The following is a 23,521-nucleotide window of genomic DNA, read 5'->3' on the forward strand; positions in this document are numbered from 1 at the left end:
TTCTGTTGGCATGGATTTGATCAGCAACTGCGACAAGCAGCAGGTCAAAGGGTTTTATAATGTCACTTTTAAATTCTCAAAGTCTGCACAGTGTCATCCAAGTCTTGACTTTCCATTCTTATGTCCAGTACATCCCAAACCAATGAATTAATTGTAATCATAAAAAAGCGACATAACCCACTTCTGGAAATGCCTAATGCATGAGCACCTGTGTGTGACTGGCCTACATATGCATCATGGGACGCCCAAAACCTACAAATGGAGAGTCAAGACTTGTGCTGCATGAGGAGTTTCAAAATTTGAAACGGACATTTTCCATATGCTTTTATTGTCTCCTATCAACTCCATTGCAACATAAATGGTTTTGGTTTGTGGAGCCTTCAGTCTCTGTTGGGCGTACCATTAAAACTTTTTTTTTTTTTTTTTTTTTTTTTTTTTTACAGTTTCTGGGTGAGTTATTCATTTAAATTCATGAGTCCTATGAGATGTGTGACATGCAATGCAAATTAATGCCTTTTTGTGTGCAAATGCATTGCAACTTGGCACAACCGCTGTTGTTTTCTAATTTTTTCCTTTGGGAAATAATGCATTGCTTTTGGTTAGACCCTTTGGCATCCCCGATTGACCTCAAATGAATACATCCTAGGAGGAGTTCAATATGGCCACAACAAAATGGTCTCAGAATGACAGCTCTGTGTGGGATTCCCTGAAAACAAAGGATTAAAACCAACTGTCTCTAGAGTGAGTGGAGCCAATATATATGGGATAAGTGTGTGTATCTGCATGTGTGTGACTGCCTGTTTGACTTATTGTGTCTGGCCAGATGTTTACTGTACACTCTTCCCATGAATTACAGCAGGGTTCTGGCCTCAACCTTACTGGTTGCAGGTGGGGTGAGAGATGTAACACAACCACAATGCACAGAAATTCTTACGGGGTAGAAGGGCTGGAGGGAGGACAGTCGTCTGACCATAAATATTTCTATGAATGAAGCTCAACACATCACAGAAACTGTTTCTAGTTTTCTATGTCCAAATTTGGAAATCAAGAGTGCAAATATTTGCTTTTATGGACACAAGATGTTGCGGGTGATACAACTAGTCCGTATCTAAACTGTTCAAGATGGGTATCAAATCACTTAAGTATGGATCCCAAGCTTATAATAAATGTAAGAATTCCCTGACACATGGCTATATATAGACAGATATAATAAGAAACAGATTATCCATAGAATCAGATACTGTACATTTAACTTCAAGGAAAATACTTGTTTCTTCCCTGCTTGGTTCTCAAGATTATTCCATTTGAGGGATATACAAAACTGAATTTATGAATGTGATGAGTCAGAATAAAACCACAGGAGACAGAAGAAACAAATATTTTCCTTTATTTAAAAGACAAAGCTGTACATGATGAAATGTTCTTTATGTTAGACCTTACCTTTCCCTTGTGGAAAAAGAAGGTGAGGTAAAATAATCTGAATGATCTCGTGAGACATTATGGCGACACTTCAGCAAGCAGTGAGAGGACTTCATGGAAGCCTCAAAGGTGAATACAGGGAATTCAGTAAAAGTCTCAAGGACAGTTATCATCCAGTTTCAAGGACTTTGTTAAAACTTAAAGTAACAAAATGACTAAAATCACTGAATGGAGTCAAGCAGGTACGACAGGCCAATTACTATCAGGGCTTAAAAACAGATTTTGAGAACTAGCATTTTATCGTTTCTGTTATAGCTTTCTGCATGCAACCTGAAGTTCTTTTTTGCATTTGTGTATGCAGTAAGCATAAAACATGTTATTATTTTCATGAGGAGCTATAAACTGGATTCAAGTTGACATAGGCCTTTCATTTATCTTCATTTACCTTCATGTTTATTTTCATAGTGACCACATGGACATGGACACAGTGACACATCCTCAAAATTCGGTTGACTGAAAAGGATGTGTGGGCCATAACAACGTGGCTTCTCGACTTTATGCACTGCTACGCATCATTTGAGAGTTTGAAGATCAAACAGCAGCTTAGAAGACGACTTCAAGTTTTTATCCAATATTAGACAAAACATTATTATTAACAGCTTATACAGAATTCAAAGTAAGTTTCTGGTGTGGGACAATGTATTATAATTTTGGCTTTCAGTTACATTTGTGTTTTTTGTAAAATGCCAATCTTTTCAATTTTTTGTTTCCACTCCTTGTTATTGCACAAGAATGCATTTACCCTTGAAATGCACAATTAAAAGTTGCCAAAAGAGCAAGGTTCATCTCTCAACACTACACCAGGCTCTTCTAATTAATCAGCTAGCACCAAGGGGAGTAACAACCACATCTGACCTGTCAATCACTGACTGAAAACCTTTCAGTTATTTTCATCTATGTTGACTGAATGATCAAATGATCCCAGCTAGGAATGGAAACTGCTTCTCAGTAGTGATTTGACCCTCATTTGGTAGTGGTGACCTACTGTCTCACCTTCTCTCTAGTAAGGTACACAGCAGATCCAGGCAGCTGAGCCAGTAATGCCCATGTCATCTACAATCTGTCGCCCTGACCCTGAGTCCTACTGACTGGCCTGGCATAGGACTAGAGTGCAGTGAGTGGTATGTGTGTGTGTGAGTGCCTGTGTGGGCGCATAGTGTGTCCTTCTGATGTGTGTGTATGCGTGTGTGACATCCTAGCCTCTTGTGCCCTGGTGCCTTACTCCTTGGCCAGGTTGACGGAGCTGGGCTTGGCTCCGATGGGAATCCCGTGCTTGTGCAGCGCTCCGATCAGAACCTCCCGCATGTCCTTGTTGTACGAGTCGAAGTCAAAGACGTTTCGCACCACGTTGGCCAAACCCTCATCGGGGAATTTCTGTCAGGAGGAGAGAGAGAGAGGGCGGGAGGAGGGGTGAAAGACAGAGAGGGAGGCAGATGTGGGAAGGAGAGGATGAAGGGAGGACCAAGACAAATAGAGGGAGGAAACAAGAGGAAAAGAGGGGAAGGATGGAGAGGAGTAAGAAGAGGGAGAGAGGAATGAAGGAGGAAAGGACACAGGGAGGGGAGACAGAGAGGAGAGAAAGGGGAAAGGTCGGAAAGGAGAAGGATGGAAAGAGGAAAACAAGGAACGAGGGAGGATAAAGAGTTAGGAGAAGGGAGGGAAAGGGGAAGGAGGAGTTAAGAAGTAAACAAGGGGGTACAGAGAGAGGGACAGGAGTGTTGAAAGAGGAGACAGAAGAAGGAGAAGAAGGAAGGAGTAAGGGGAGGAATGAATGAAGATTTCAAAGGAGTCAAGGAAAAATAAAAAGAGAGCAGGTGGGTTAAGGAGGAAGACAGAAAGCAAAGGATGCAGGAAAGAGAGTGGACAGAAGGGAGAAAGGGAGTGAAGGGGGTCAGAAAAGGAGTTGATGAGGTTTATAGCTCCACAACATGAGGTCAATGCAGGGACAGTTAGTTTTCAATAAGACTTGCAATCTGAAAGGTAACTCATTTCTAGACCCTGACCACATCCGAGGAAGATGAGTGCAGAGTTCAGCCTGTGTGTGTGTGTGTCAGTGAAGACGGTGCCTTGTAACTATGGTGATGCTGGAGCGCCTCGGTGAATTAACACACATCGAGGCTGTGCCCTTAGTGTAGCAGCCCGGGTTCAAATCAACTTTTGCGCCTATAGTATTTCACTATTGGGCTATTCACACTATACACACAAAAGGTACTGGGCCCCCTACATGTTATACCTACAGGAGCTTTATGACATCCCATTCTAAATCCATAGGCATTTTTATAGGGACTGAATGAAACACCTGAATTCATGATTCATGATTAGGAGTGTGATTAAGATTAAGTTGTGTCCCAATACTTTTGTCCATATAGCGTATTATTACATAGTCAATAATAAAAACTAAAACATTCCTATTGGTCTGGGTTCCCCGTAACCACAAAGGTGTTCTTGTGTCCGAACATGAGATGATAATTAGGGCCTACACTGGCCACTGCCCTGGAACAAGTGTCGCTTATTCCAATGCAGTAACTTAGATTTTGACTAAATGAGGCCCTTTTCTAACCCTTTTCTGGCATTTGTCAATACTGATGGTGATTGATGACAGAGCCGGGAGGCCAGCGGGGAAATCTAACATACAGGTTTGTCCCTGAGCATTGAATTATCGATCCGGTGTGGGCTTAGATTGCTCTTTTCCTCTTTCCCGAGCCCTACCCTTTTGGCCTCTCGCCATCTTTTTTTTTTTTTTTTTTTTTTTCACTCTTTCTCTAATGACATCTGAGCACATGGAGGTACAAGAATGTGACTGTGATGATCGTTAAGCGTGTGCACGATATAGGCACACACACGTATGCTAGTGCATGCAGAAAGACACACACACACACACACACACACACACAAACACCATGTCCCCTCGGTCTTTCCTTCCCTGGTGATTAATAGCAGGGTAAGTATAAATAGCAGCCTATAGATGAGAGGAGGGAAGGGGAGGGGGGAGAAAAGGGTGTATGTAAACACAGAGTATGGACAGTGGACAGTATGTACTCAACCACACTGTTCCTAGCTGGCTGGAGATGGATGACATGAGTGGAGAGGCGGCTCGCTGCTCAAACAACTAGACTGGAATGGCAAGGCCTGCAAACAAAACAAAACCTACCAGGAAACTTGGGAGCAGTGATCGCTCACCGCTGAAATCCTCATTCGCTAAGTGAAAATGTGTTGAGATGAGATGTCTTCACGCCCTTGGATTTTAGCTGACGGCAGCAGCATGAATTATTTTTTTCTCTCCTGTCCTTTTCTTATCATTAGAATTTTAGCGTTTTTAATCATGTTTCGTCACTTCGCAACTGAGCCAACTAAAGTTGAAAAATGTGTTATGCACAGATTTCCCTGGGACGCCGTCAAATAAATTAAATCCAAAGTTTAGAGTGCAGGGATCACCGAGGGCTCATCCATGGCAGATGGAAATGACTAATATTTTGACATGTTTGTTTTCATCGGGGTCAAAATGTGGTGCTTAGATTGTGCCAATCATCTAAAGGGCATGAAAGTAAACCTAATTAATTTTTCCTAGAACTGTGAGGGAAACGTAGGTATGGATGAGTGGATGGATGAAAGAACAGATGGTGCATAGAGAAAAAAGGGGGATAGCGGTGGAATATTGGAAGGAGGGCAGACGGTGAGGGCATTCTGACACTGAGGAAGCCTAAACGGGAAGCAGTGAGGACTGTTGACAGCAAAACACATCTGTTATGACAGCTTCTTCTGTCTTTCTATTTCTAACACCTCCCTCCCTAAACTCATTCATTCTCTCCTGTCCGTGCTGTCTCTCCCACTTCTCTGTTTCTCTTGGATTCCCCCCTTTCCTCCCACACTTTTCATTTTATTCAGACTACCAGAAAAGAAGGCTAAAAAAATCAGAACAGACAGAAAGAGGAAAGTGATAAAGAGTGAAACAGAATCAGTCCAGTGAGCAACGATCCAGACAGAGCACCCAGACAACTGCATGTATATGTCCACTCATGTGTGTCTGTGTCTGTAAATGTTTTCACTCTGTGTATGTGTGCATGTCTGGGGGTGTATTTGTGCGTGTGGACTACTTGGTCTGGTGTGAGGCAGGGACAAGGTCTTCCCTCTCTGTCACAGCACTGTTGTGAGGGAACCCTCATGCATTATCCAAGCTGGTACCAAGCATCCCTCTTAGCAGTGAATGAATAATAGATTTAAAAAAAAAAAAAAAAAATCTGAGATGAAATAAACAAGACTAGGTCAAAATCTGGTATATGACTGGACTGTGTATAGTCAGTGTGTGAAATTGTCGCCAATTTGTTACGGGTAAGGTCAGTGGTGGTGTCCATAACATGAATTCCTGGATATTAAATGTTCATCTGCAATTCTCTCTGATTTTTTATGCCTCCTTTTTGCATGCTCCTTTGTTGTTTCCCCAACGGCCATCGGGGAAACAAAACACACGGCAGCTACCAAATGCAGCTACTGCCATTACTGTCCGGCCACCTCTGTGTTTACCAGTGACATCATTGGTAGGCTGACCAATCGTGTAACTTCGATCATTCAGTCAATCAGAGACATTCGTATTTGTAGGGCTGGCCCCACCGTGTAGTCCAGCCAAAAAATAAAATATGCAAAAGAGGTGTCTGTGTATTTGTGTGTAGCTATGTGTGTCTTGTCACCTGGAGGTGTTTGACGATGTTGACCACCTCTCGGGTGGAGTAGGGGTAAGTGATAGTGCCCTGGTCGGCCATTGACCTCAACTCTCCGAAAGCGCCCACCAGCTTCTGCAGGGTGGCATCTGGGACGTTGGGGCCGTACTGCTTCAGCATGGCCAGCTCGGCCTGGGGCTTGGGGTTATCCACTGCATGGCAGCTGAAGATGTCTCCTGTTCACAGGAAAGGTTACATATTTTTTGTGAGGAGAAGAGTGCTGTTTTCCCCAGGTCACCCCTGCTGTTGTGGCTCAGAGATCGTCTTTTTACATGTTAACCGGTCATCCATCTATCTGTTTATGTTAATTTAATCAGGGAAAATAAGCAGAGCTCTTAGGGTATAAACACACTAGTCTGCTTTTTTGCAGAAAAAAAAATCTTGCATCCTGAATTTTGTCCTGATAACCTCAAAAAGCAGGTCAGATTATTTGCAATTTGTTTCTGTAATGACCAGCTACTTCTATCAGCAAACCATAATTTTGTCCAACCTTCCTATCTTCTCCATGCTGACTGTTTATGATCACTCTTAACACTTATAACTAACTTTTCTCCTGCTACTCGCTACATTTTATTTCTGCAATGTGCAGAAAAACATTTATTACAGCCTTAAAATATGCATCTTTCACAGCTTATAGACTTACTGTATGCACATTGCAGTGGTTTCTCCCCCCATCACTTTTGTAGTTGCTTTTGGCCTTTTTAGGAACCCTGATTTCCACGTTTTTGTGTGCTGTTGTTGTATGCTGTCAGCTGCCTACATGCTGATAAATCCTCCCTCTTTTACCTTGTGATTAGTTGGCGTACAAAAAAAGCAGTCCACGTCATGTGCACTCCTCTAAAAAGTCGAACTGCGCTCAGTGTTTGGCATTGGTGTAAGTAAAGGTGCTGGCAGTCTGATAAATGTGCAATAGTGTGAACACATCGTTTGGCTCTTTTTTAGCAACCATCTGTTGCTACACATTCGTAATTGGGCACCGACTAATCCAAGCTCTGAGCAGCTCTGCTTCGACTGGGGATTAAATAACTTGCTCAAGGGCACCTCAAAATATAATTTGTTATTAGGGGAAGAGGGGGCAAGTTTTCCTCATTTTCCCTGACCAGGTTTCTCTGGTGACACTCCAGTCGTAGGTTTGCTTCCCTAATCATTATATCAATGCCTCACTAACTGGAACTCCTCAGCACAATGAGGGACAATTTAATTCACTGTGATATCACTCAGTAGAGGTTAGTGCAATGGCAGACTGTACAACAAGTAAGGTTTCACTCTGTTGATTGTGCTTACAGTACAGCCAGGCAACAAAAACCTCCATCAAATGGGCATCTGTGGCTTAAAGTGTATTTATTTGGGGGTGTGGTTGAGCTGAGTGGCTCAAAAATGAATAAAAAAAGTGCAAGTGTATTCAGTCAAACCTGCAGTGGCTAATTCAAAGCACAGTCAAATGTATTCGTCTTGGTTTGAATTAAATGCTGGGAATTAAACTGAATTAAATCCCAAGGGTTTAGTGGGAAAACAAGGGTTGGTTTCCCAAGGGTTTAGTTCTAAGACCAACTATAGTCCTTTGTAAATCAATAATAATAATAAAAAAAGATTATCTTAAAGGTTTTTAAGAAAACCTGGATGAAATATTCTTTTTTAAGACACAGCAGGCTGAAAACAAACAACAGATCAGATCATCTGATAGCAAGTATCTTAATCCCAATTTCCTTTCCTGATTGGCCTCTAAGATTCTTGTTTCTCAAAGAGGAAAGCTTAAGATGGACTCATCCACAGCAGGAAGTGTGAGTTTGTGTGTGTGTGTGTGTGTGTGTGTATGCGAGTGTGCGTGCGTATGTGTATACCTAGAGCTCCGAAAAAATCGTTGCCCAGGAAGGGAAAGCCAGGTCGGTTAGCCAGGACCAGCATCCTGAAGTCTGGGTGCATGGCGATGGTATTAGGCCGTCCTTGAGCCTCGCGTTGATCTTAGGAATGGACATGGTCATAGTTAGTACGGCAGGATAAATAAACACTCAAACGTGCACACATACATAGACACAAAGGACTCTCACTCCTCCCTGTTCTTCGTCTGTTTTGTCATTTTTCAGGTTCACACACACCTCCACTGTCCTGATACCATCAGTGCAGTTTGCTTGTGTTTACATTTCTCTGGGAAGGAACAGCCTCTAAAGAATGGAGAAGCTGTCTGCAACTAGTTCAATTACTTGGGATTAAGAGGAAAAACTACGCGTTTACAGTCAAACACGGCTCAGTATACTGGTACCTGTCCATAAAGGCTTTTATCCTAAGCCTCTTTCAGTGGCCTGCAGTGGATTTTTAAAATGTGTTTGTCTTTGGGGACATCCAATCTTCTACTTGTCTGTTTAATGGTCCTGCTTCTGTCTGCGCTCTGAATCTGGGACATGTCTCTGTCACCATGTTAAACCCTGTGTGTAAATGTGTGTACGAGTGTGTATGTGTGCGTGAGCATGAGAACCTGAAACTATCCTGCGTCCGTCAGCCAGAATCATCTCTCCGCTTTCCACCAAGGTTTTGAGAATGCAGGTGACGTTGGTGGGAGCTTTGTCAGCTTCGTCGATGACCAAAATGTGACCCAGCTTCACTGCCTTCACCTGGACACACACACACACACACACACACACACACACACACACACACACACATGACAGATCAGTAACCTGTCCTGTTACCTGTTCATCCTTCACTTTGAGAACAACCTTATCTTTTATTTATTGCGTTTTAAAGATTTTTAATATTCTTTGACAGTATCTCCCTCATTTTTTTATTTTGCATTTGCAATATTCTCTTTTTTGATTTTGATAATTCAATAATTTCATTAAAACTAAATTTGCTGTGGTAACGGCTGTCTTGTTCATTTTTTTCCACAGTCATTTTCATATTTAAAGATATTGAATATTGGCACAGAATAGGCTATTGGCTGCTTCAGTTATAATATCAGAAAATATCAGTGTCAAACATATCAGCTGAACCATAATAAGGACAAACCGGACGTTCAAAAGCCTGGCAAAATGGATGCACGTTTTTTGTGCATCTGCTTTTCTTGTCTCCTCTCCTACTGAAGGTAATAAGCAAAGGCTTTTTCCACCTGACGGTTCACTTTGGAGAAAAAATGATGTAATGCCAAATTTAACTAATTTCTGCATGACTTCCTAGTCATTTACAATCATAATCATATTTATTAATTTAGCCAAATTATAACGTTTGAGATATCTTATATTAATAGCCACAATAGCATTTAAGGGAATATAGTCAAACCTCTGTTTAGTCAAAATCACCAGTGAGAAGAGAGTTTGCTGTTGCATTTGACTGATATCCTGTGACGCCGACCAGGATGTTGGCTTTTTATGAGGCCACAGTGTAAACGCAGCATTAGTCTCAGGGGATCAAAAGGCCACAGTGCCAGCTGTTAATATAATGAATACCCACAGGACCAGTACTGGTGGCTGATGAAAATAGCCAATGTCTTTTATCTCTCCTCCTCCTCCACCTCCTCTTTCATTGAAAGAGAGAGAGAGAGAGAGGAAGAGAGGGAGAGAGAAAGAGTGTGTCAGGCCAGCTGAATCCCCCAGACAACTGGCCTGTATCTGTTCTTATGTGACTGGAGGTACATTTTGTTTTTATTTCTGTTTGTGTGCATGTGAGAGAGAGAGAAACCACAGAGATTAATCATAAAGCTAATTTAGTGATTAGTGACTCACAACCCCTGCCTTCTCAGAGCTCTCTCTCTCTCCTAAATTTCAATCTCAATACAATGATCAACAAATGAAATTTATTTATATGGGACCAATCTCCAAAAGAATTTACATGCTTTACAGGAAGGCATAAATCCACCTAAAATATATATCAGAGGCAAAAATAGGGAACTACTCAGTCTCCTTTATCTATCACAGATATTAAGCAAAATGGTAGTGATTCAGTGCAAGAGCATGGCATTACAATATAGTAAGCCCAATACTGGACAATATTGTTTTCTTTAAAGATATCAGATATCAGTCAGTCGTGTTGTCAACCGCAGATACGATGGTGAAGCAGACATTGTCAGGTGATGAGGTCAGGAGATGGGGAAGACAAAAGCTACAGGAAACGTGAGGACAACCTACAACCTGACTGATGTACACAATAATGATCTTTCACACTGTAATCTCTTTTTTGTAATATTTTGCATGTTTGTGTGCTGCTGCTCTGCCCTGTGTGTATAACAAACAAGAGAGCATGGGCATTGGGCTCCCACCTACACTATATTACCAAAAGTATTCGCTCACCCATTCAAATGATCAGAATCAGGTGTCCTAATCACTTGGCCTGGCCACAGGTGTATAAAATCAAGCACTCAGGCATGCAGACTGTGAAACAAGACATTTGTGAAAGAATGGGCCGCTCTCAGGAGCTCAGTGAATTCCAGCGTGGAACTGTCATAGGATGCCACCTGTGCAACAAATCCAGTCGTGAAATTTCCTCGCTCCTAAATATTCCACAGTCAACTGTCAGCTCTATTATAACAAAATGGAAGCGTTTGGGAACAACAGCAACTCAGCCACGAAGTGGTAGGCCACGTAAAGTGACGGAGAGGGGTCAGCGGATGCTGAAGCGCATAGTGCAAAGAGGTCGCCGACTTTCTGCACAGTCAATTGCTACAGAGCTACAAACTTCATGTGACCTTCAGATTAGCCCAAGTACAGTACGCAGAGAGCTTCATGGAATGGGTTTCCATGGCCGAGTAGCTGCAGCCAAGCCGCACATCACCAAGTGCAATGCAAAGCGTCGGATGCAATGGTGTAAAGCACGCCGCCACTGGCCTCTAGAGCAGTGGAGATGCGTTCTCTGGAGTGATGAATCACGCTTTTCCATCTGGCAATCTGATGGACGAGTCTGGGTTTGGAGGTTGCCAGGAGAACGGTACATTTCAGACTGCATTGTGCCGACTGTGAAATTTGGTGGAGGAGGAATTATGGTGTGGGGTTGTTTTTCAGGAGCTGGGCTTGGCCCCTTAGTTCCAGTGAAAGGAACTTTGAATGCTTCAGGATACCAAAACATTTTGGACAATTCCATGCTCCCAACCTTGTGGGAACAGTTTGGAGCGGGCCCCTTCCTCTTCCAACATGACTGTGCACCAGTGCACAAAGCAAGGTCCATAAAGACATGGATGACAGAGTCTGGTGTGGATGAACTTGACTGGCCTGCACAGAGTCCTGACCTGAACCCGATAGAACACCTTTGGGATGAATTAGAGCGGAGACTGCGAGCCAGGCCTTCTCGACCAACATCAGTGTGTGACCTCACCAATGCGCTTTTGGAAGAATGGTCAAAAATTCCTATAAACACTCTCCTCAACCTTGTGGACAGTCTTCCCAGAAGAGTTGAAGCTGTAATAGCTGCAAAAGGTGGACCGACATCATATTGAACTCTATGGGTTAGGAATGGGATGGCACTTCAGTTCATAGTATGAGTAAAGGCAGGTGAGCGAATACTTTTGGTAATATAGTGTATGTAGGCACGCATTACTATCCGGATAAAGTGCCCTTAAAGTAACAGTGAAATCCACTAGTTGATTTCAAACTTGTCTTTTGTTGGTCAATCACGCAATCACTTTCAACTGCCTCAAGATAGCAATACTCCAACAACCTCATTTTAAGACCAGCGCGCCCGTGGTCGCAGATGAGCCCAAGTGCTATTTATAGAGCGTGGGCACGAGATGGGAAAATATCTGGAAAACTGAGACAACCACACAGTCAGAAAGCTGTTGATGGTCACGCTTGAGTCTGGGATGCGGTTGTGCATTCAAGTCTCAGTGATGCACATTTTGCTGCATTCCCGAAAATTCCTCTTACTCCTCGCCAACACCTCTAGCTCATCCATCTTGTTGACCTTGCACTGCACCCCCATCTCCACCTCCGAAGCCCTGTCCGGTGCTGTCAGCTGGTCCCGTGTTTACAACAATGCTGCTTCTACGAGGGCACACATCACCTCAAGCCGCTAGATGCATTCCAGCAACAAACAAAACAAGTAAAACCTTCAACCACAAACCTGTTCCCATTGTTATGACATCCAAGGAAGCTTAAAAAGTATTAAAAGCGATAAAAATACAGTAAAAATAGTAAAAGTATAAAAAAAACTGAAACAAGAGACACTGCAGCTACCACAGCAGGTGGCCAGTAGCGGTGCCATGGAGACAGAATCCATTTAAAAACAAACATCACGCAAACCCTAAATTGCAATGAACAGGTTTTGATTTCATAGGTCTGAAACGGATATGTTTTGATTCCCAGTTAAGAGTTTAGAGTGAAATGATCTTGTGCAGCTGGAGTCTGCAGTCAGCGCATAGATTTTGGTTTGATTGCGATAATAAGGAGGAATGGTCTTGTAAAAGAGACTTCAAGGGAAGTGTGTGTGTATGTGTCTGTGTGTGTTGCTGACTGACCAGCGGTGAGTCCTCGTACACGATGATCCCATCTCGGACCGAGGGCTGCAGGGTCAGAGTCTGCACTGTTGTATCCCTGAGAGAACAGGCAGCACAGGGTTACACACACACAAGCTGGATGATGCATAACAATTAAAAAAAGAAGAAGGGAAAAAAAAAATTCAAGTCATGTGGTTGCAATTAAAGTTTCGATAGATTTAAGCAAAGTCTTTTCAACACTTTGGGAAAACATTGGAAAGCATTGGTTTTCTAGGATTGAATATGATTAAAAGATTTCCTCTGACATGCAGCTTAAGGGATTTTGCACACCACCAGAAAACCTTGTTCAAGCAGACATCAGGAACACTCTGATATAAAAAGAAAATAGTTTTCTCACTCCCTCACAACCCCTTGAAATTCAGTTTACCTATTTGCAAGAAACCTGACAACCCATTTTTTTGATTACATGTTCCTGCTTAAGCCGTCAGTCAGGCTGTTTGAATGTGCTCCAGGGTAAGGCTGTAGAGAAAGGTTTGCTTTAACATTACATGGTGGCTACATGAGTGTTGGAGACAGACGGCATTCATATGCTGCTGTTAATGTAGTCGGATGGATCTCTGACCACCTCCAGAGGCATTTTGGATGATCCCATCTTCAGTGTGCTTTGTTGTCTGGATTTCTGAGGACAATCTGATCCCAAAGGATGCATTATAATGGCAGGTGAAAAGGAGGTCAGTGACATTTTGCTTGGGTTCAATAGGGCAGCAAATGATAGATATGATTAAAGGATTCTCCCCAACAACTTCAATCCCCTGTGGCTTTCCAAAATTATCTCTCTCTCACCAACCGCCGCACCCACCTTCTCTCTCCAACACCCCGCAGCGTGACCCAGGGGCTGTCCTAGTTTCCTTCCTGGCTGGCTGCATCTCTCTCGTCTTTCTGAGCCACATCTCTGTAGGCCTTCAGTTAGAGGCTCCCTGAAGCCACATGCACAGATCTGCCTGCCTCTGCCCTGCTCTAATATTAGCCGCTGCTACAGTAACTAACCAGGCCACATCCGTGCTCGGCTCCACTTCGACTTTCACAAGACTTTGAGAAACTGCACACACACGCTGAGAGGAAGAATCGGCCGGCCTATATGTGAGCGCGGATGTTTGCTAATGTACACAACAGAATGTCACTGAAATAAAAGGACTGGCTCTTACAGTCGTCTCTGCTCCACCTCAGACAGTGAACATTGTCAGATCTTGCCCACCACAAGACTGAATCTGTGATGAATTTATAATTGCATCTCATCCTTTCACTTGTCCTTCAGTTATCAAGATGCTTACAAGTGATGATCTTTATTGGTATTGTGTCTGTTTGCCATTTGAGCTCTGCATATAAAACCCTCATCAGAGCTAGAGTTTTCATTGGGCCTCAAAAATTGGACCTGTCCCGATATTTGCCCAAACACATGAGGCAAACTGTCTGAGTTTGAACAACATGCGCATTTTCTGAGCCCAAATCTGGAAAAAAACATGAATTGTTGCATTGATTTTTTTTTCTTTTTTGAAGATGCATCGGATAGGCCAGCTGAATCGGTGGTGAGCATCTAACCTGGCATTTCACTGAGTAAACTCTACATAAACCTAACTTCAGTTGCATGCCAATGCATCAAAGGTGAGGCTATTTTCTTAGTTGTGAAACCTATAACTGAAGTATAATTGACCCAAATCCTCCATAAAAATTTGAGATAAATGCAACAGCTTTTCAAAACGTTGCATTTACGCCAATTGAACATATTGTTGCCTAATATAAACATGTTGCTAGAGTTTTAAATATTAAAACATTTTAGAACTCTTCAAACCCCCGAGCCAAAAAGGGAGAAAATGGAAGAAATCTTGCCTGTGATTGATCTAAGGTACATTCAACGGCATGGATGCTTTCAGGGCCACACACTGATATGAACAAGCCATCCTGACCTAATTTTCGTGAACTGTGATCATGTGTATGTATTTATAGATGTCCTCGTTCACATGTGTGAACAAGGACTTCTATTGATGTGGGCTTTTCTTTCATATGGATCTGTAAAGTCCTTGTCCCATGAAGGCTGTCCTGGTTTACAGGGAACCAAAATAGTCTTTGACACCCTTAGATAGGAGGCGAAGTCTGGCAATGATGGTGAGAGAAAAAGCTTCTCACACCTCCTTCACATAGAGTCGCTTTGTTCCTCATGTTGGATGAAGACCCATTTGTGCCCCCCTCCACAAGCATGAAACAGCTACACCTCAGAAATAGGCACATCCACACAATACAAAATGATTCATTTTCAGGCTGCAAATGGCGTCTCACTATTACAGAGAGTAGGTCATAGTATCTACTTTTCAGGTGGATGAAAAAGCAAAATTGTATGTGACTTTATTAGCCTCCAAAGCACACATCTATCAATGGCAGCAGATATGGGTCACTGTTTGAAAAAACCTATCTGCTACTAAAAACTCTATCTAGTACCTAGCCGGTAAAAAGAATGAAATGTGGAGATGCCAGACAATACTAAAAGTCTGAGGCTGTCATCTAACTTTGAGTTGGAAGACTGTTCAATTCGTTTTTTTCACATGCTGGATTACATTTTTAGTACGTTCTACTTGAGTCACCTCTCCAAAAAGAATTTAATTTGCATTGATTCCAAAGTGACATGGTCGAAAAGGCCTTTTTACACTGCAGTGATGCATTTGTGTGTCGGAGTGGACGGTGTGCAGCTGAAAATTTGGTCAGAGTGGACAGTTGTATGGTGATGCCCAAAACCCTTGATTCCTCTCACCTGTGTAGCTGCAGGTATTCCCTGGGCCGGTTCAGAAGGTGCAAGAATCGGTCCACTATCTTATTCTTACCCACACCCTGTGGGAGAAATACAAAAAACAATTAACCGGCACAGTTCAATCAAATTAATCTCACTGCATCAACTGTGTTTGACTGACAAAGGCTGGAAAGACAAGGACAAGGGAGGTGTCTGTTCCATCTGTAGTTAGGCGGCCCTGGGAGGGAGGGATGAGTGTGTCCCCACAGTTTTGATGGTGTAGCATTCTGACAGGGGCTGTTCTCGGGGACTCCCACCAGCTTCCTACAGAGCCGGCCTGTCTTCGATGGCTGCTGAGTTTCTCGGCCTGTCTGTCAGCCCTCTGGTAAGCCACTTTGACAGCTCCTAATGTCCAAGCTTCGCCCACACACAGGCGCACACTTAGACTTGCACAGACACACACATAAACACACGCATGGGCACACCATGTCCATGCTCTCTCCCTCCTCTCCCTCTCTCCTCCTTTAAACCATGCCCATTAAGGCCAGACAGGGGGTGCAGAATGTCCCCTAGGAAGCCGTCCATCCTTCCTTATGCCCACAGTGAGCTGCATGAAGGGGGGTCGGAGGGTGATATGAGGGCACAGGGAGCTTGTTTCATAACCCGCCCCTCAACACTCATCAAGCGGGGCTGTCAACTGTGGCCTACTTCACTGAGATCCATTGCCGTATTAAGAAGATAGCCCTATCTCCAGAGGCATCACTCTAAGCTCCGTTTCCCTTATGTTGCATCAAAGTGAGCCCATGGCATCCGATTTAAAATCAACTTCACTGGGCTTGTATGCCTAATTACAGATCTTAAGACCTATAAATTGGTCAAAATAATATGTTTTTGTTTACACAGAAGATGATTCTGAAGTAAAACAGGAAGCTACATTACTATTACAGTTGCGATATGTCACTCACCTGGTTGCCCACCAACAGTAGATGCTCTCCTAACAGGAAGTCTTTCAGCATGTCCTCCATCACCATCATATGCTGCAGAGACAACAGAAAATTCATTCAGATGATAAACAATCATTTATAATCAGTGTGACGCGACAGGCCAGGTCTAGACCATGGACATTATATCTATTCCTACCACAGCCAGCTGCTTTTGACATACAGTTTATTAAGAAAAAAAAAAAATTCTTGTCCCCTCTGTTAAGATAAAAATCAGCTTATTTTGTGTTAAAATGTGGGACAGTTTGCTTTCTCTTCTCCTCTCACTCAGAAGACAGGACAGAAAACAGGTCACTCAGAAGTGGGACAAGGAAAAAAAAAGTCTGTCCTCCTCCTTGTTCTCTCTCTCTCTCTCACACACACTCTCTTCCTTTCATTCTCATTCTACACTGCAATAGAAACAGGCAGATAAAAAAGGGCGGAACGAAGACAGAGAGAGAGAGAGAGAGAGAGAGAGAGAGAGAGAGAGAGACGGATGGACAGATAGATCTGGGTCGCATAGCCTCATCAGTATTGCCACAGGTTGTCAGAGTGTCATTTCTGAGGCTGGCTCTCTGGAGATGCTGTGAAGTCACACAGGGCCGCACCAGCCCACAGGTTAAGGGGTCAGACATGTGTATGCATGACTGACCCCAGAAGTCAAAGAAATCAAACCGTGACATGGAGTCTAATATGTTCCAGTTTAAAGACCTCATCAAAACACTAATCAGACAGTAGCGTGAGCGCTGACCGATGCTCTGACACAATATAGCAACTGCAACTGAATGGCTGATAAATACAAAAAAATCGGAATCTACTATCATTGGAGCAGAAAAAAACAAACAAACAAAAAATCAAAAACAAAAAAATCAGACCTGCTAGTATCAACTAAATCATCTAGACAAGCAGAGCAATGACTGAGTATTGCGGACTGAAAAGACATTTATTATTTGGTCAAAGTGATAAGTTTCACAATATGTTCTAGGTAGGATGACCAAGCCAAATCTTTTGCAGACAAACATAGATTTGGATGGATAGAGATAAGGTTGAAAAAGTCCTACTTATCTGAAAGAACACAGTGTGTGCTGCAACAATTCCATATCAAAATTCTCTGTTGTTAAATATGGTGTACCTCAGGGCTCGGTTCTTGGCCCTCTACGTTTCTCTCTTTATACTTTGCCTCTTGGCCAAATTATACGCAGTCATGGAATAAATTCCCATTGCTATGCAGATGATACTCACCTACTTGTGCCTGTAAGGGCTGAGGATCATACTCAAATGACTAAATTAGAGGCAGCCAGGAATCTTGGTGTTACTTTGATCCCGGCCTTAAAGCGTATTAAAGAAATCACCAAGACTGCCTTTTTTCACTTACGTAAAATAGCTCAAATTTGGTCTTTCCGGTACATGGCTGGTGCAGAGACTCTTATTCATGCATGTGTTTCATCCAGGCTTGGTTACTATAATGTTCTGTTTTCAGGTTTGCCACATACTAGTCCGAAACGTCTTCAGATAGTTTAATATGCTGAGGCTAGAATATTAACTAAAACAAGAAAATTTGACCATATTACACCAATTCTTGCCTCGCTTCCTTGGCTTCCTATCCATGTTAGATCAGACTTTAAGGTGCATCTGCTGACTTATTAAATCCTAAATGGGCACGCCCCATCATCCCTGTCTGATCTCCTTAAACCTTCTACTCCATCACACGCTCTCCGCTCTCAAAATGCAGGGCTCCTGTGTGTACACAAAGTTAAAAATAGGTCAGCAGGCGGCAGGGCTTTTTCCTGTTGGGCTCCGTTCTTATGGAATAACCTCCGTGCTTCAGTCAGACAATCAGAGTCTGTTAAGTCCTTTAAATCCAAAACGTAAAACTCATCTTTTTGACTTGACCAACAATTAGTTGCCTTTAAGTGAATATTTTATGGCCTGGTACTGTACAACGGGTCGGTTGCTGTCTCAGTGATTTTACCACTGTCCTGCCGACGAGACTACAGATTAAAGACTTTGCTGTTTCTCGGCAGAGTATGCCTAGACCGGCAGGGGAGGGTGTGCAACGGCAGACATGGCACAACTCTTAATTTCTGCTTTCTTTCTTCATCTCTGCTTTCTTCACATTTCTCCTCTTTCTTCACATTTCTCGCTTCTCTCTCCCTTTCCATTTCCCTCTGAATGATGTCTTTATCCTTCTCTCTCTCCTGTGTGCATAATGCATTTTCTTGTCTCTTCTCCTGTGTGTGTGAATGGTGTGATGCGAGTCTCCTCTGTGTGCATGTGCAGTCTGTCCTGCCAGGTCTCCATGGTGATGGTGGTTGTGTGGCTCAGGTTCTAGGCTGTTCTGTTGGCACCTGGCACCGCTTGGCACCCTCCTCATCACATTTTTCAAATATCTTATAAATCTTAGAAATTGGTTATCCTGTTCCAATGTTGTTTTCTGCATGTTAAGTTCTATTCTGTGCACAGCACCCACTGCACGTCTGTCCATCCTGGGAGAGCGATACCTCCCCTAGGATTGTCACGATACCAGAAGTATTTGATACCAATACCAGTTAATTTCCACGATTCTTGATACCCATTTCAATACCATGGTAAAAAAAAAAGAAAGAAGAAAAAATCCCATTTATTAAGATTCAAGTATTTATGCCTTCAAGTATTTAAAACAAACAATAATCAACTGTGCTTAAACAACAACTATGTAAGTACTCAGTAAAGACATGAAAAAAATATGTAAATAATGAGTAGGCTTACACATAATTAGAAAAACAAACAACAATTTAACAGGAAACTTCCATGGCACTGTTAGCATAAATTTGTTTTGCAAATGTATTATCATCCCCTGAGCATCCGCCTTGAACGCACGACTACACAACACACGACTTGTGCCGTGTTTCTTGTGGACAAGCCAAGATGGAGCAGCCGCTCCAGCTGTACCTGGAGGAGCCGTCTGTCATGTGTGTTTGTCTCCTCTTTGACATAAATTGTATGTATACTGCCCCCATCAGTTCTGGAAGAACATGTTTCAGCCCACTGAAGGCTAAAACTAAATAAATACTAAATCTAATTAAATACATCTGGTACTGTTGGTGCCATAGAAAAAGGGTGTATTGTTGTGTTTTTGGACTACTGACATTAACTTGGTTAATTTGTGATAGTGGGCCATACAAATAAAACTGACTTGACTTCAACAGGTGAAAAAATCTGCAGGTGGGATGAGCTAATCATTTTTTCAAATCAAGTTCTTTCAGGAATTTTCTTGAATCATACCTAATTTTGTTGATATCGTTGTTCCCAAAGAATTTCCTGGAACAGGCATTGGAAACAAGTAGGCTTTACAGATTGGATATGGGACTAAATGACTTGTTAAGATGGAGATTGACTGATTTTGCTTTCCAATCACAATGATTAAAAAAAAAAACAAAAAAAAAAACAATGCAGGATCAAATTTGGCCTCTCTTCAACTAATGTGTGATAAATGCTATAACTCTGCCAAACTCAAATGATGTACAAGGACGTGTGCAGTGGTGGCTTTTGTGGTTTCAAATCCTGTGTAGATCAACTGAATCAAATCAAGCAATCAAAGAGTTTCATCTGCTGTATACACCAACACGCAAAGATGGAACAGAATTAAAGCTGGAGTCGCCTCTCAGCCAATAAAGCCCATCATTAAGAGCAATCATAAGTAAATTATACTCTACTAGGGAAGATTATAGGGCCAGTCCTGGACTGATATTAGCATCTCTGAGACTCCCGTGTGTCTGAGCGTGGCCTAGCAGGAACAACAAAGGGCTTAGCCTGGGGAAATGTCAGCCAGCACCAGAACTAAAAGTCAAACCCTTCATAATGAAATAATATCACATACTGGGACAGGGAGCAATATTAATAATAACAAGAAAGAAGGAGGAGGAATAAAAGTGAAGGAAGGAAGGGAGGATCTGAGAAGCTCAAATAGCTGCTTTTCCACCAGAGTGTGACCCACACTGAACTTAAACGAATGAATTATTTTATGTGTTAAGCAGAGCACTATGCGTGGAGGAATGCAGCTGTGGTCAGTCTCAGCTTTTACACAGTTGTGGTAAGGTTAACTAATGTTGTGCACTGGAATGGCCTTGAGTGAACTATGGGCGTGCGCTGGGATGTTTCTTGGAAAAAATATCAAATGAAATCCAATTTGGTCATATTGTAATCCATCTTTTTGCTCTATTACGATACGATATGGTTCATTTACAGGATATAAATGTCTTTGCTGGCCCCCATGTATGATAAAACAAGGCTTTTCATCCTTGATTTTTTTTTTTATTTTTGTGTGAAAAGCTCTTTTTCTTCAATGATGCATTATGTGGTGATGCATTAAGCTGGAGACAATGGCTGCTTGTTTTTGCTGTAGTTTCTCACTCAGTACACAGTTTTCGGCTGCGGGTCGATGCATGTTATTACCTGTGGGTTATCATAGAAGAGCACATCCGGAACCTTCATTTTCTCACTGGGGTTGTAGACGGGAGAGGACACACTGCCGATAGTCAACACACCGTCCTTTACAGTACCTGGACAAATACAGAACAAGGGGTCATTGATGTTTGTGTGTGTGTTTGTATTGGCTTCTTTTAATCAAGAAAATCTCTAACACTAGTAGGGCATGAACTTTGCTTTTATCTCTATCTATCTGTAGATATAAGGGACATGTGCTTCTTGTTGACCTTCTAAACCCACAGTTTCCCAGCTGATGAGGGGATTGGAGCGAGGATTTAAACTGAAACCTACAGCTGTGGCTGCGAGTGTGTTCTGCAGAGTCTGGTGTGTCCTCTATGGAGCAATTGGCCAGGTTCTTCTGGAGAGAAGCACGGGCCAGGCTAGGCAGGAATCTGACACACACACACACACACACACACACACACACACACACATTTTACCACATGCACATGATAATATGGCATTACAAATAATCATTTTATTTGTATTTTTGTAAGCGCAATATTACACCACGCTTCATAATCAAGACAAAGGAAAGACACAGAAATGGTGCATCTGAGAATAAATTTGAAACCGTGCGTGTAAGTGTATGTGTAAGTGTGTGTGTGTGTGTGTGTGTGTGTGTGTGCGCGTCTGCACCTGGAGAGACAGGCCTTGTTGACAGCGTGAGCGATGCTCTCCTCCGGGTACTGAGAGAGACGACGACAGATCCTCAACAGCTGTCTGGTGGAGAGAGATGAGGCCAGAGACTGTGCCTGGAGACACACACACAAACCCAAACTAGTTAGATCACACACACACACACACACACACACACACACACACACACACACACACACATTGGTTAGACCACATCCACACACTTACTGTGGGGTCGTTTGTCTTGCGGAGGCTGTGTGTGAGTTGCAGTAGCTGCTCCACTGCCTCTTTAGGCACACTGGGAGTCTAGAAAGAAAGAGAGCAGAGAGAGAGAGAGAGAGAGAGAGAGAGAGCATATGGAGAGAGAAAGGAGAGTGATATAAGGTTGCAAAGAGAAAACCAGACAAAACAGGCTATTATCTCCATCAGTTCTTTTTTGTCTTTTTTTAACCATAAACTCTGCTCTTATAAAAGAAGCAGATTTTCTCAGTGACATTTCCCCATTTGAATAAACATGCTAAATCAAATCAAATAACACTACATTCAAAAGCATGGTGTTAATAAATGATTGTCACAGATTAAAAAAAAATAAATAAATAATAATAAAGCCAATGCTCTTGGTCCTCTTAACATCGCAATTACATTCTATTGTCGTGCACATCATCACTGAATTTACCAATAAACGATGATGTGAACAGTTTATGATGTTTTCCTCAGAGCAACAGTAACAACACGGCCCGCTCAACAGATGTAATGGCAATCGTAAACAGGAAAAGGACCGTCATAGCTGGTTGATACCCATTTCACAATGGCTCCAACTATGGAAAACGTCCAGGGCATCAAACTGTGCATGTACATCATCTTTTGTGCTTTTACATGACAGGGAAATCTGAAACTATTTACAGACTGAACTGATTTTCTGAGACTGTTTTGCTTTGCTAATTTATTTTCATTTGAAGCACAGTCGCGGGACGAGACTTGACATGAGGCGATTCAAAAGCAGGCGGTGGTAAAGCAAGTTCACTGTAAACAGAGAAAGTGACTGAGAAGAACGGGATGCAGGAAGCCGAGCAGGGCAGGGAGAGGAAGAATATTTTCTCCTCGGTGTTGCCACTCTTAAACGGAGAGAACAATGACGATGATATTTTTTATGTATGCCCACTGGTACGTTTGCGAGGAAGGAAGGGGAATGACGTTTAGGCTACTTTCTCTTCTCAGCATCAATACTTGACAAAAGAGCTCCAGTAGGCCTACAACTGTGACAATAAATAACCGCCTCAATCACAACTACAATGAACAGGCCAGGCAAACAGGGGAGCAGGGCTGCAGGCGAGCAAATTACGCAAACCACCACATGTAAGCACATGATCGCCTACAGGAGATTTCTGATCAGCACCTTAAAATATACACATAGTCAAAAAGGCCACATATGCAATAACAACGTCTTTCACATGAGCAACACAGTGTACTTTATCATAGCCTAGATACTATATTTAGATACTATATTTCTTTGAAACGGAAATGCAGAGTCTGCCCACAGATCCTCTCACAGATGACAGATTCACAAATTGTGCAACCTATCTTGTTTTTTTTTGTTTTTTGTTTTTTGTTTTTTTTTACTTAACCAATCAGGAGCCTCTAACCCAGCTGGAGCGTTTCAGAACACTATCTCATAGCTTGTAAAGCGCGACTTTATGATCTAATGTTTTTATGAGCATATGTTCCCAATCTGGAACAAAAGGGTGACAGACCCAAATCTGAAGTGATTTACCTCAGAAACCCTGATATGAAAAGATGTTTTGGTGTGTGTGAAGTAAGGAATACCTCAGCATTTTGGGCAAAATACACTTTTTCCGACTCACACAGACTGAGTCAAGATGCTCGATACCATTCTCACCAGTGGTTCGGTTCCTATGGTTAGCATTTCTTGTTAGCTTAGTATAAATAAGACGGCTTCAGAGATGCTGTAAGGTTTGTTTCCACACTGTGACTGAGCTAGGCTAGTGACTCCCATAGACTTCAAGTCTTTATGCTAAGCTAACATGAA

At 42.5% G+C, this 23,521-nt stretch overlaps 1 protein-coding gene across 1 annotated transcript in view; it reads right to left on the minus strand.

The window, feature by feature from the left end:
• Positions 1-23,521, minus strand: part of vwa8 (von Willebrand factor A domain containing 8) — a 78,007-nt gene that overhangs the window by 35,063 nt on the left and 19,423 nt on the right. The window contains exons 16-26 of the mRNA XM_030080482.1: positions 21,703-21,780; positions 21,475-21,590; positions 21,127-21,227; positions 20,803-20,909; positions 16,354-16,425; positions 15,413-15,489; positions 12,631-12,706; positions 8,668-8,803; positions 8,036-8,155; positions 6,165-6,370; positions 2,702-2,853 (exon numbers count right to left, since the gene is read on the minus strand). Of these exons, the coding sequence (XP_029936342.1) occupies positions 2,702-2,853; positions 6,165-6,370; positions 8,036-8,155; positions 8,668-8,803; positions 12,631-12,706; positions 15,413-15,489; positions 16,354-16,425; positions 20,803-20,909; positions 21,127-21,227; positions 21,475-21,590; positions 21,703-21,780 (1,241 nt within the window). The remainder of the gene's footprint in view (positions 1-2,701; positions 2,854-6,164; positions 6,371-8,035; positions 8,156-8,667; positions 8,804-12,630; positions 12,707-15,412; positions 15,490-16,353; positions 16,426-20,802; positions 20,910-21,126; positions 21,228-21,474; positions 21,591-21,702; positions 21,781-23,521) is intronic.

This window comes from Myripristis murdjan, chromosome 21 (assembly GCF_902150065.1).
Source record: "Myripristis murdjan chromosome 21, fMyrMur1.1, whole genome shotgun sequence".
Taxonomy (NCBI): domain Eukaryota; kingdom Metazoa; phylum Chordata; class Actinopteri; order Holocentriformes; family Holocentridae; genus Myripristis; species Myripristis murdjan.